General features: G+C 39.6%; 1 protein-coding gene and 1 long non-coding RNA gene across 2 annotated transcripts; both read right to left on the reverse strand.

Moving 5' to 3' along the window:
* Window positions 1-143: 143 nt before the first annotated feature.
* On the reverse strand, window positions 144-5,557 carry anxa1a (annexin A1a). The gene is made up of 12 exons (XM_068566259.1): window positions 5,430-5,557; window positions 4,823-4,903; window positions 3,645-3,735; window positions 3,279-3,373; window positions 2,957-3,070; window positions 2,578-2,668; window positions 2,305-2,384; window positions 1,386-1,530; window positions 1,197-1,292; window positions 1,044-1,102; window positions 813-935; window positions 144-667 (listed from the first exon to the last, which is right to left on the reverse strand). The coding sequence occupies exons 2-12, from the start codon at window positions 4,880-4,882 to the stop codon at window positions 608-610; spliced, it is 1,014 nt and encodes a 337-aa protein (XP_068422360.1). The 5' UTR covers window positions 4,883-4,903; window positions 5,430-5,557; the 3' UTR covers window positions 144-607.
* A 1,757-nt stretch (window positions 5,558-7,314) lies between these two features.
* On the reverse strand, window positions 7,315-9,446 carry LOC137778901 (uncharacterized). Its single transcript, XR_011077028.1, has 4 exons — window positions 9,400-9,446; window positions 9,099-9,189; window positions 8,310-8,350; window positions 7,315-8,217 (listed from the first exon to the last, which is right to left on the reverse strand). It is a non-coding gene; the product is annotated as an uncharacterized lncRNA (long non-coding RNA).
* Between the last annotated feature and the right edge of the window lie 3,557 nt (window positions 9,447-13,003).

The following is a 13,003-nucleotide window of genomic DNA, read 5'->3' on the forward strand; positions in this document are numbered from 1 at the left end:
GGAGTGTTAAAGATTTACATAATATATCATTGTAAGTACTATACAATTTAGTGTGTAAATATCTGGCAACGTATATTATCGCTGGTTGGTTTATGCCTGTCTTGTGCTGTATGTGCATATGCAAAGAATCAAAACCACTCAGATGGGCTTTCATACAAAAGCTTTTATTTGCAAGTTGTTCAAGCTCCTTCAAGGGTAGGCCGACTGCTGCTGAATATGATTGGCACATGGTGATCTGTATACATCTGTTAGTAGCTGCACTGGGATAACTAACTTCAGTTTCTCTACAAACACTGGATATAATAATCTACTGAGTGATAAGCTAAGTCTGTTCCAAAACATGGGTCTAGCATACTGTCAGATTTATACTGAGATGTGGATGCTGGAATGAAAAGAAATAACTTCGAGAGAAAAGATCTGCTAAAGGAGCCAATTCCATGTTAATCTTTGCGCATTGCTGTTAATACCAGACAATCAAAAAGAAAGACAGGCTTGTCAGTTCTCCACAAGAGCATATACGGCACAATATGCATCAAACGATTATAGGTGATTTTCCACAGCTGTGCTGGCTCTTCAGTTTTATGAGCCTTGATCCCATTGATGGCTATTAGTTTTCACCCCCACAGAGAGCGAGAAGAATCTTCTCATAGTCTCCTTTTGTGTCATCCTGAAGAAAAGAAAAGTTAAAATTGGTCACACCGTAAACCATTGTCTGTTCTTTTCTAAACCATATGCATATCAATAAAAACTTGACCGATTCGGACATCTAGGCATAGACTGTAAGATGGGTTTACTATCAGACGTTTACTCACCAGAATATCCCTGTGGAGGGTTGTGCCATAGTTTTTCTTGTACTCATCCTTGATCCGTTTCAGGTCTATTTCAGAGCGGCTCACCATGATGCGTGTCAGGGTATTTTTACGGGTACCTTTACCCTGATGGGCAGAATAGATCCAGTCAGGGAAGGCCTTATGGCAGCTGGCATAGAATCTCGCATGAATTTATTTTCAAATACTTTGGAAAGTCATATGCTTATGCTGTACCTTCATGGCTAAGTTGAGCTTCTCAGCAAAAAATGCAGGACGGCTTCCAGCACACTTCACTGTGGTTATTTAAAAAAGTGGGTAACATTTAAATTAAGTCTGTGCATAAAGCACTGCATAAATGAAAATTATCGTTGAGGGTTGTGCCTTTACCTACTGCTGTGAGACAACTTTCAATATCTCCCTTCATCTCCAGATCGATAACTTTGGCCATGTCCACCTTGCTGTACTTTGAGTATCTTTCGAACACTGAAGGAGAAGAAGCAGTGGAAGAGTGTTAGATCTGACAGACACAAACATCCAAAAAATGTTTTTACTGAACAGGAGCGATAGCCAGCTAACCTCTACGGAGATGAGGGGCACTCCTGCCGATGAGGACCTCAATGAAGACGGAGCAATTATTGCCCTTCCTCCCCTCCCCGGCCTCGTACAGAGCCCTGGCATCGGTGTCAACCATCTGCTCACAAACTCCTTCAGTCCTGCTGGCCTGTAAGGAAGACAAGCAGAGCAACATTACAGTGCTGAACACAACAAAGACGTGAAGAAAACATTTTATTATAGCAAAAAACTAATTTAGTCTGTCCACAATAGACAGTAGAAGGTGACTCTCACTGTGGCCTAAACATCACTTGTCAAGTAATTTTGTTTTCTGTGAGACACTGTAGCTTTATTTGATTAAAGATCTACTTCAAATGTATGTAGTTCTGTGAAAACCTGATTTATGATTGTGTAGTATAAAATCAACTGTCATAGGAAGCGTCATTGTACCATAAAATATGTGCTGTTTTTTTCAGTCTTAATAACATAATTTTCAAAATAATCATAATTTGAACATGAAGACTAAGTAAAAAGATGTAAAGGCCCCAAACAAAGTTGCTCAATAAACAATGTTATATTATATTGATAATGGAGATAATTAAAATGTTTTAAAATTCAGAATAAGAAATGCATATTGAGTTTGTGCTGCACATTTTGCTTTAAGAGCTGTAAAAAAAAAAATTAAAGAAAAGAAGCCATTAAAGGCCTGATGTTAACCTGTGTTGTTTTAGCATGTGAGTGTGTATCGAGGGAGTGAGTTTGTTTTTTTACAATTCACTGTGACAGTAGCAGCTGCAGTAGGGAGTGTTATGTTGCCTCAGAACTTTTTGCATCCTGGTGCTGCGAATGAATAGGCTCCTGTAGCTTAATACTTGTGTCTTGAAAATCCTGTAACAAAAACGCACACCACAACATTCAAAAGCAAGTGTGGACACACATATACCTTGCAGAGTTCAAGGAGGGCAGCCCTGAAATCTCCACTGGTGTCACCCTTGATGTCATTCTCCAGGTCCTTCTTGTAATCTTAATGAAGAAATCACAATGTTGGCATAGAGGATATGAGATTACGTTAAAAATGTCAGGTTTCCTCAAGTGCTTTATTAAACGTTTACTCCCATATTAAAAAGGTTTTTTTCCACAGTCTTATGTGCTTTTTACTTTCAATTTCGAACACCAGATTGGTGGAGATTGTTGCTTAAAATGTGTTGCCTTGCACCTTCTTTGTAGGCTTTCTTTATTTCCAGGATCTCCGTGTTGTTTCTGGAAGCCAAAATCTCTATAAGGACTTCCTCCTCTGTGCCCAGACCCTGAGAACGGGATGTAGCCATAAAAAGATTGAGACAGAGAAAGGCTCCATATTCTTCACTACGTTCAAACAAAACACACCTTTTACCCTCCTGTTAAAAAACAATACATGAATAATATGTGGAAGTAAGTGCAATAAATGCACAAAAATTAACAGATGAGGGCCACGACATTCACCTCAATTAAGCCTAGTTTATCAGCATTACAGTAACAGTTTATACATTTATATCAGTGTTCATTTTAATAATAAGAGGCTGATTAAATGTGTTTGTGTTTGTGTGTGTGGGTACCTTCATTGCCATTTTCAGCTGGTGGGCATCGTACTGGGCTGGTGTTTTCAGGAGAGCCAACACCACATCCTCTAGATCTCCTTTCAGAGCATTCTTTAGTGCTGACTCCAGAGACTATAGGATAACCAATGAGCCAAACAGGGTGTGAGAGCACGTTATTATGTGTGTGAGAGTGTGTGTGTGTGTGTGTGTGTGTGTGTGTGTGTGTGTGTGTGTGTGTGTGTGTGTGTGTGTGTGTGTGTGTGTGTGTGTGTAACAGTGTGTGTACTTTGGAATGACATCAACTTTTTTCTTGTAAAAGTTTTGATTTAATTTCAATTACCTTGCCACTGGCTTTCTGGTAGGCTTCTTTAATCTGCTGTCTCTGCTCGTTGCTCCTTTTCACCAGGATTTCAATTATAGTGTTCTCATCCACACCTGCACAAAGAAAATTATGTTAAGTAAAAAGAACATTTATATTATTCTGCATCTATTATGACAGAGACAGATATTTATAAGTATGTTGAGACTTAAGTTTGCACTAATTGAAAAAAACTAAAACTTTATACAACAAACACTGTGAGTAGTAATGGTGTGTGAGGGCCAGCAGAGGGTGTTAAAGTTCTAACAGCAGAGGCCAGCATGTTGTACTACGCACAGACATGTTAACACACGCTCCAAAGCCCTCCTGTGTGCACATTAAATTCACCTTTTGCCTTGATGGCCTTATCCAAGATTGCTGCATCTCCATTGGAGCTGAAATTGGTTGCTGCAGTCACTGTTCCCTCTTTCTTGAGGACCTGAAAGACACAACACAGATTATTGTGTGTTTTGTAAATACTTGAGTTCTACTACCGACTGGTGTGCATCAGGTCGTTTACACACAAATTAGAATTCCTTTGTTGCAAAAGTACTCTTTAAAAAAGATAAAATCACAGCTTTTTCTCCACTTAGACATTGCTGCATCTATGCTCCACATGAGACATAAAAGAAGATCTTTTTGACAGGTTTTATAACTCCTGTGGGTACTTTGCTGTGGAGCCTGAGCCCTTACATCTCCATACCACCAGCGACCATGGCAGGGCCTAAAATTCCTCTACACACCCCGCTGGACTGAACCGAATAACAACCAAACGAGTTTCAGAGCACAAACAAAATCATGCAGGACCTGCAACTTTCCCTGCAGTTCACTTTAAGAAGCCAGGGAAAGCAGAAGTAGAATTCTGTTCTGTCGGCAGAGTTTCTGAAGGGAGGGGCGTAGATTCCTGGCGCAATGAGTCACACAGGAATGATCTTTTTTTTCTTATTGCATAAAATCTTTACAGTTCAGGCTCCTTTTCACTTTAATACCAGCTCACAACTTATTTTTCTGCTCCACTCTGCTCCACTCCTTTTCCTTCCCTTGTTTCACCTTTAAACTTCCCACTCACTCCTTCTTTTCCCTTTTACTAGTCTCTCTCTCTCTCTCTCTCTCTCTCTCTCTCTCTCTCTCTCTCTCTCTCTCTCTCTCTCTCTCTCTCTCTCTCTCTCTCTCTCTCTCTCTCTCTCTCTCTCTCTCTCTCTCTCTCACACACACACACACACTCTCTCTCTCTCTCACACACACACACTCTCTCTCTCTCTTACTCTCTCTCTCTCTCTCTCTCTCTCTCTCTCTCTCTCTCTCTCTCTCTCTTACTCTCTCTCTCTCTCTTACTCTCTCTCTCTCTCACTCTCTTACTCTCTCACTCTCTTACTCTCTCTCTCTCTCTCTCTCTCTCTCTCTCTTTCTCCCTCTCCCTCTCCCTCTCTGACAAAACTTTCCACCACCAGAGGAAGATAAAAAAGAAGGAAAGAAACATGGCTGTTGGCCTGAGCAACTGGAACAGAAACCACAGCTGTACGTACTGAGTCATCGGGCATGCCCATATAGACCGTCTGCTGCATGAAGGCTTGGATGAAAGACATGGTGGGACTACTGGAGTTTGTCTGTGGGGGGAGAAGAAGAGATTTGCTCAAACAAGGTCCACTGATCATACTATAGATAGTATTTAAAGCAAAAGGTATCACTATTGTATAGTATAACTAGCAAAGTTATTATCTATAAAACCTGCGAGCAGAACTCACTCATGTTTTTTTTTCATCCACTCCTCTGCATATTTACTGTGGGTTTATGTTATGTGGTTTTCCATAATGGCAAGCAGGTGGAGACTGCTAAACTCGGATACATAGCATTATACATTATATTGAGATCCGGTTGCCTATAATCTGCTATAATCTTGACATAGACAGACAACTATTCTTCGTAATTATTAGAATAACGCCTATTGCGTCAAATGTGTATATTCCCGAAAAGTATCGCTTCCGTTTTCCCAACCACACCCTGTCGGTCGCATCGACATCTTGAAGGAGAGGGGATTTAAAGGCATCCCATCTCGTAGCAAAAGTCAGCAAACTCTTAAAATAACAGCTGCAGAACAGATTTTAGATCTTTATTACAGAAAAACTGTCTTACCGTGTGTTCTTAGAGGGAAGAAGTTTGTCTCACTGAAGTTCAGAAGCGTTGAAGCGACACAGAGAGAGTTTATTTATACCCAAGATAAACCCCACCTAGTAACGGGTCCAGCCCATACTCCCCTCCACCGCTGCCAATGGATTGAACCGCTGTCTGCCACATCAGAGCGCACCGCCGAGCAGTTTTTCCATCAGATTTTTTTTTACAAAGTCACGCTCTTTTCGTGTACGTATGTAATTGGGTTTCAATGCAATAATCCTATTATGTTACTCAGGAACTTTCTGTTTATTATAACTTTTGATTTGACGTGTTTACTATTATCGTTTCTTTATATATGTGATGGAATATCTGAGATCTGACGGAAGCTCTATAAGTCTCTATAAGGAAAAGTTTGATGATATTTCTGTTTAATTTTCCAGGAGACATAATGGAATTCTTGCTCTTATCTTTTCTCTTGTTTGCTGTTTGCCTATTGATATACTATATCCCTGTGCACATCCGCTTGACAGTGCCTGCAGTGGCTAGGCAAAGACCACCTTAACATTTCCAAAGAAGAGTCTCCCTTCAGTTCAATTGGGTAATCATTGCCTTAAAGGTGTGGCATGTTGTCAAGGCAGCACAGCCAAGGCCTGATCCCTACATGCGTGCTCCTGAGATTAGCATCCAGGATAATGACACATCTTACTGATGACCACATCAATTGAGCCCAATCATACTTTACCATTATTTGGGAGCGTCTAAATAATCAAGACTTCACAGGCCCATGATGACATCAATACAAAAACTCCTCTCTGTGCTAAAAGACGTCATTGTTTTCTGTTAGGACTAGTACATGTGTGTTGATTGATACTATTGTGTTATGTTGAAGTTGCCACATTTGAAAAAGTGACGCTGTGCCTATTCACAGAGGAATATGATCAGCACAGAGTCGAGATTGTGGAGAAAGAAAGTACAAGGTGAAGATGTCTTTTCATCTAAGAGGCTTCATGGGCGCATATCTCTTAGTATACACATTGAATGGATCCTCAAGCTGGTCCAAATGCTCTAAATGAGTCTCTCAATCTAAAAAAATGAAATAAATCCTTATCAAACGGCTTGACCAAGAGCAGCAACTTGATGAGAGTACAATACCTTTAATTAGCAAGTATTCAATTTATTTTATTCCACAATTACTTTTCTAGGTATATGACAGCAACGAACGTGGAAGAGAGTAAAACCACAACAGTTGCAAAATACTCAACTTAACAACTAAAAGTCCTGCATTCAATGAAACCAAATCTGCCAAATGTATCGTAAGTTTGAAAATTCAAAGTAGTAGCTTTAGTCCAGTGGTTTCTAAACTAGAAATTGGGCCCCTCAAAATGGCCAACAGATGAATCTGAGGGGTTATGAGATGATTAAGGAGAACTGAGAACAAAAATATGTTTCGATGCATAAATCTGGTTTCAGATGTTTTTGATCAGCCAACAAGTCTGACCTCTGAAATATGACAATAGGTTCCAATGCTGTTATTTTATTGTAAGGGTCACAAATGAAAAATACTGGTAGCACTGGTTAAATGTATAACGATGTATTGTATTGTGTGTGTGTGTGTGTATGTATAATATATATATATATATATATATATATATATATATATATATATATATATATATATATATATATATATACTAAATATAAAGTGTTAGTAGAGAAAATATTCATATAAAGTACAAGTAATGTGTGTGTGTATGTATATATATATATATATATATATATATATATATATATATATATATATATATATATATATATATATACATATATATAAAGTGTTAGTAAAGAAAAATACTCATATAAAGTACAAGTAATCCAAATTTGTATTTGATTTAATATGTAGTTACATTATATGGAAAAAATAGAAATTGTATAAATCCAATCATCTGATGCTCCCTTCATCCCAACAAGCATGCATTAAGATAATTTCCTGATTCTGCTCACTGAGTTTCACATAGATGTATGTCATTTATTGCATTACTTAAGTGAGGAACGTATGCGGTCTCCAGGAAAACAAAAGATCAAAGTGAGTGTGTGTATAAACGATGTGTGTCTGTGAATGTGAGACAGCATCCAGTTACAATCTGTATCTCACGCATGGGACTGTTTGGAGCATCCTTTTACCAGCAAACTCTGTGGCATTTAAGCCAGTACCTGGTGAAACTCTATCTCTGCAGGTTAAATATTTAAAGCCTGTTGAGAGTTCAGTTTACCTTGAGATCAGGTTCGACGCATTCTTTGCGTTCCTGATCAGTTGCAGCACTCAAACTGACTGAATCACACTGAAGGGATCTGAGCTGCTCTCAGGCCAGGTAGACTTTTTATCATCAGGCCTTCTTTATTCTTTTTGTTCTGTTTTGTCTTGATTTCTACTCTGTTGGATGTTCTTGTGTTTTTTGATGAAAGAACTGGCATTGTGCCCATTCCTGCTTAGTGATATGTGAGATTTATTTAATTGACGCAAACTTCTGCAATATGGATTTTTTTTTTTCTGTTGAGAAGTTTGTAACTTTTCGTCACTCTGAGAGGCTGACAAATGGATTACATTTGACCACCTCTCACAGCCTCTCAGTAGACCTGCTGTGGGAGCTTTTTGACATCTGCAAATAGTTTGAGGGTTGAACGAGAGTTCATAATGGAGATCTTAAATTGCGAATAAATATAAAAAATGTCATCTTTCGAGGCTCTTTGTGGCTTTGACATAACCCTCCTTTCTCTGCAGGCTTTGGACGATCCCGTTGCATATTTTCAACTGCAAAGACCAAAAAAAAGATAAGCCAACTCAGTTGTATACATAATGTATGTAAACTCGTCTGGAGCTGAGAATGGATCTTATTCACTGACCTTCCTGGGAAAGAAAGTAGGGCGACATCACTCTGTGACCCCTGCAGGCAAACAACGTGAGTGTAAAACATCAAGTGAACGCCTTCTGTTCTAATGGCTCGTTCATCTGCATAATGGTAATATCTGGATCATATATACAACTATATGTTATAGAAGAAGCTTTTTCGGAGTGATAAATGTGTTCCAGGCAGACTGGTGAAGTTAGACGAGGTTTAAATATTTCAACTGCTTGGCTGCCTCCGTTGTGAAGCAGCAGAGCAGTCAGATTATCAGAACAAACACACTGTTCCTGGCAGGGTTTGGCTGGAGATCTGGACATGAAGGCCAGCAGGGACCATTAGAATCACACTTGGAAGTACACAGTACACAAAGAGACCGGCAAATGCATACTGTATTGCATCTTTCCTGCCAGTAGCAAAACAGCTGATGTCCCTCTAGCTGTTGCAGAAATGCATTGCAGAATGTTTGTGTGCAGAGGTCAACGTTTTTGTAAGAGATACAATACGCGTTGTGTCAAAGTCAGCTTCACCATCTTCTATCCAGATGTTTTTGCTGGTTAAAAGATGTGTTTTCTCCTGCTGCAACTTATTTTTAGCGTTGCATCTGAATCTACATTCATCCATACTCTGTTGTATCTTAATGTACTATTTTTATGTGGTAGCTTGCCTGTCCCTCATTTCTCTGTCTGTCTGCCTGTTTTGCATATCTAAATTACATCTTTACATCGCGCACGGCTTGTGCCTGTTAATTTTTTTTCTCAGACGCCTGGGAGACAACGGTCAGGTCTACCTGCACTGAAGACCTTGTGTTGTCCTCGCGACCAGAACGGGTCCCTGTCACAGTGCAGGTGTTGGAGGATTTACCGGGCAGCATACCAGAGCTGAAGGATGAGAGGCCATGTCCAATAATTCACAACACACAGTTTCAACAGTACGATGACAAAACAGCAGGTCAGACCAGTTAGATAACCCTCACGCCACACACGCAATCACAGATGTGTAAACAATATTTAACTGTTGTATCCTTTAACCTTTGAACTTTAACCCCTAAACAAACTAAACAAACCAAAGTGTGTTTTTATCCCACCAACCTTCTTCTGTCATGGCTGACAATTTCTGTTTCTCTGCTGAAAGGTGTTTCTGGAAAGGAAGTAGCAGCATGACGGCACGCCCACATTCCCGTATGAGAAAACAAAGGGGGTGAAGCGGGTGGGAGGGGAATATAAGAGATAAGAGTGTTGAAGGATTCAGAGGCAGGAATGTGTCATTATTTTAGATGAACCTGGTCACACTGACAGATTAACATGAAAAATAAAATAAACAGTGACTGACTACTTAGTTTACTAAATAGAAATCATTGAAACATTTTGAGAGCAATATTGATAAATGTAAACAGACAATAAACTGCACACTGATCAGTCAATATCATCATAAAGATGTAAAACATGTTTTAAATATCATAAATAAAATGTAAATGGTTTAACTGAGATTTATGTGTTTTATTTCCCCCAAAACTGTATCCATGTAAGTGAAATAAATGATAAATTCATTATAAACACATTGCACAGATTCACGCACACATCGCTGGAGGGGTGTTTCATGAGCTCGAGCGTTTGGCATTCATCCGTACACCATTTTGATTATGTAATTGACTATTCAAAGTTCATTTCAGTTACATGTGCAAATTAAAATGAAATAATAACACTCAGCACATGCCTTATATTGCGAAAAAGAATTAGGCAATAGAAGAATATGGTACAAGACTTGCTGTTTCTCTCCTCTTCTCTTCCGTGCATATTACTGCACTGCCCAAGTTGTTTCCAACTGTCCCCCAACATTTGCTTCATTGTTAAAGCTGTCTTTCGTCACAAAACTCTGTGGAGGGAGAGATGGACTGTGTTCAGACGCTGGATCGGCAACCACAGAAAACACCCTGGACAAGAAGTCAACCGAGGTGCTGTAAAATGATGAAGATGGAGGAGTGAGAGTGTATCTATGGAAACAAATTTAAGTTTAAGACTTTCAGAGTGAGAACAATTTGTTGTTCCTTACTTCTTTAAAGGCCCTATTGAGGGTTCATACATGTTTCAGGGGTTAAGTTTAGAATTAGCCCGGTAAGGGTAACGGGCTAGGAAAAGCCTTATGTCTGCGAGTTTCCTCACAAAGCATTTGTAATAATGATTAAGGGGTCAAGAGGGGAGGTGAGAAAGATACCACAGTTACATAAAAGCTGTGGAGATCAGAGAAGTGAAGCTGTAACTTTATAATATGGGTAATGCTGAACTAACTTACAACTCATGATGTTTCAGTACAGGATTTGCTCATGGATAACCAATTATCAAGACACTGTGCATTTATGCTATTAGTACACATTTTAGAGATCATCAAGAAATGTTAATTCACGTACTTCATACATTAATTGATATGTGACCAAATCAGCTGCATTCTTTGAACATACAGTTTTTTTAATACCATGGATTATTTCTAAAACTTGTCATCAGAAGCAAAAAGACATGTTGCTGCATAACCCAATAATATTCATGTCATGTTTACAACCTAGAAGGTGGAACATGAGTTGATGTGGTTGTAATTATCAGAATTATTGGTTGTTGAAAGAAATGGACTTAAGTATGGTAGATAGTGATTAAAACCTAAATCATCTAGTAGGTGCAAACTGACAACTTACAGACACATATGCTGGATAAAAAGTGTCATGTTTCAATGAGAACATGTGCTGTTCTACTTTCAGAGAGCGAGAAAGAGAGCTAATGCATGGGTCTGAAATGGACTTTAATGTAACTGTAATCCAGCTCATTTACAATTAATCAATCAATCATCAATCAATGAAGTAACTATAAATGAACATTCCTCAGTTGATCTAATCACATAAAGTCATCGTGACTCCATCGTTTGTCAATGGTGTGCAGCAGGAATTCATGTGAAATCCCGCATTTGATCATCACAAGCCATGCATTAGTTAAGCATTACTTACATGTATGATTTGTACCCTTATTACAAAAAGGCACAAAGTGATAGGCTATCATTTTGCACGCATGTGCTGAACTGAATGGTGATCTACAGCATGTAAATCTTGCAGGATCATTAGAATCTCAGCTGTCAGCTCGCAGTGATGCAGATCAACCTGCAGAAGCTGAGAGGCCACAAGATTTCAAGATTTATATCCCCTACGAATCAGCTGAGCTCTGCATCACTCAGGTAAAATAACCAGCATCATTGTTGAAAAGCAGCACAGAACAAGCACTCGGTTTCCCAGAGCAGTATATTTCTATTCAGAGTAGAATCCGATTTATTTCGCTAAACAAAACAGATGTCTTCTAACTCTCGTGAAACAGAGATTTTAATCATCAGACATGTGACTTAGAGCAGAGTCTAGCTGTTCAATGAGAGGGCATGCGGACACACAAGGAAGTCACTGTCAGACACTGTGTTGTGTTCTTTCATCACACTCACATGGATGCCATGATGCTGCTGGTGTGGCCCTGCAAGGCATTAGATCAGTATGTGCAATGCAACCAGGATGCTATCTCATGTTGTTTGTGTGTGCACTACAAACTCCAAAACAGATCACTGATGACATGGAAGCGATGAAGAAAAGACACCTGGAGATGGTGCAGGAGCTGGAGGAGAACTTCCAGGCTACAGCACGAGAGAAGCAGGTGAGGAAGGTTGTGTGAGGAAAAAGGGCCCCAATACACTGCAACAGTAATGCAAATGTTATTGTGTGATCAGGAGTGGACCGTGCAGAGGATCAGATCAAACCACCAGAGCAAGATGAACACTCTGAAGAGAATCCTGAACCTCTATCAGGAGAAGGTGGAGAAGAAAAATGCTGACTTGGAGAGTAGCGTTGCGGTCAGTAATATTCAGCCCATCTCTGTTTATTTTACCGAAGCGTCTCTATTATATGAACCCCATCCAACTCCCTTTCCCATATTTTCCTTATTACCTGGCTCACTTCCCTGCAACTCTCATGTAGCACACTTTGTCCTCACAAGTAGTAAAGTAAAAAAACTCAAATCTCTTTTCCACACTTCATCAGTCATGTTACAGGCCATATAGTTAAACATTAAACAGCTTCATGTATATATGTATGTATTCTTCTCTTTGTCTTTTTCCTACAGACTTTGACTGCACAGAATGAGCAGCTGCTGGAGGAGCAGAGAGCTGAGAGAAGAAGGAGTAAAGAGGAGGCCCTCCAGTGGCATAGAGAAAAGGTTGCAAAGGAATCTGGCTGGCTCCATAAACTCTTTTGTGTTCTCTGAACTGGAGCACGTCCTTGTGGCTGTATTTGAGTATTACAGGTAACAGGTTTTTTTTTCAATGTCATTGCAAAATTATTGGACCAACCTTGTTCTGTTCTTTCTTTCAGAGCAAAATGCTGGAATTGTTCTCCAACAGGCTGGATGTCCTGCACAGCGACCAGGCCTCCAGTGAGTCTGCAGCCATTAATGAATATGTATGTCTCCAAAATCCCTGACCTTTGCATAGAACACCTTTACTACACTGATCAGCACTGCAGGAGCTGCAAATGGCCAGAAAGGAAGTAGGGAAAGTCCAAGAAATGTTGAGGGCATCATCACAGGAGCAGCAGGAAGTTGCTGAGGACGGTGCAAGCGCCGAGAACAAAGGATTTCCGGATCAACAACAGACCTTGGTGGGTTGGAATCAGTTACA

The sequence above is a fragment of the Clinocottus analis genome, unplaced genomic scaffold (genome assembly GCF_023055335.1).
Source record: "Clinocottus analis isolate CAN_PGR_092001 unplaced genomic scaffold, fCliAna1.0.p SCAF_7, whole genome shotgun sequence".
Classification (NCBI taxonomy): domain Eukaryota; kingdom Metazoa; phylum Chordata; class Actinopteri; order Perciformes; family Cottidae; genus Clinocottus; species Clinocottus analis.

Bases quoted from the DNA above. Each gene is read 5' to 3' on its own strand.
- anxa1a (XM_068566259.1), bottom strand. From the start codon at position 4,882: ATGTCTTTCATCCAAGCCTTCATGCAGCAGACGGTCTATATGGGCATG. The intron at 3,374-3,644 runs GTGAATTTAATG...TTCTTTGTGCAG, and splicing joins TAAGGCCATCAAGGCAAAAG to GTGTGGATGAGAACACTATA. The intron at 668-812 runs GTGAGTAAACGT...TCTTTTCTTCAG, and splicing joins CCCTCCACAGGGATATTCTG to GATGACACAAAAGGAGACTA.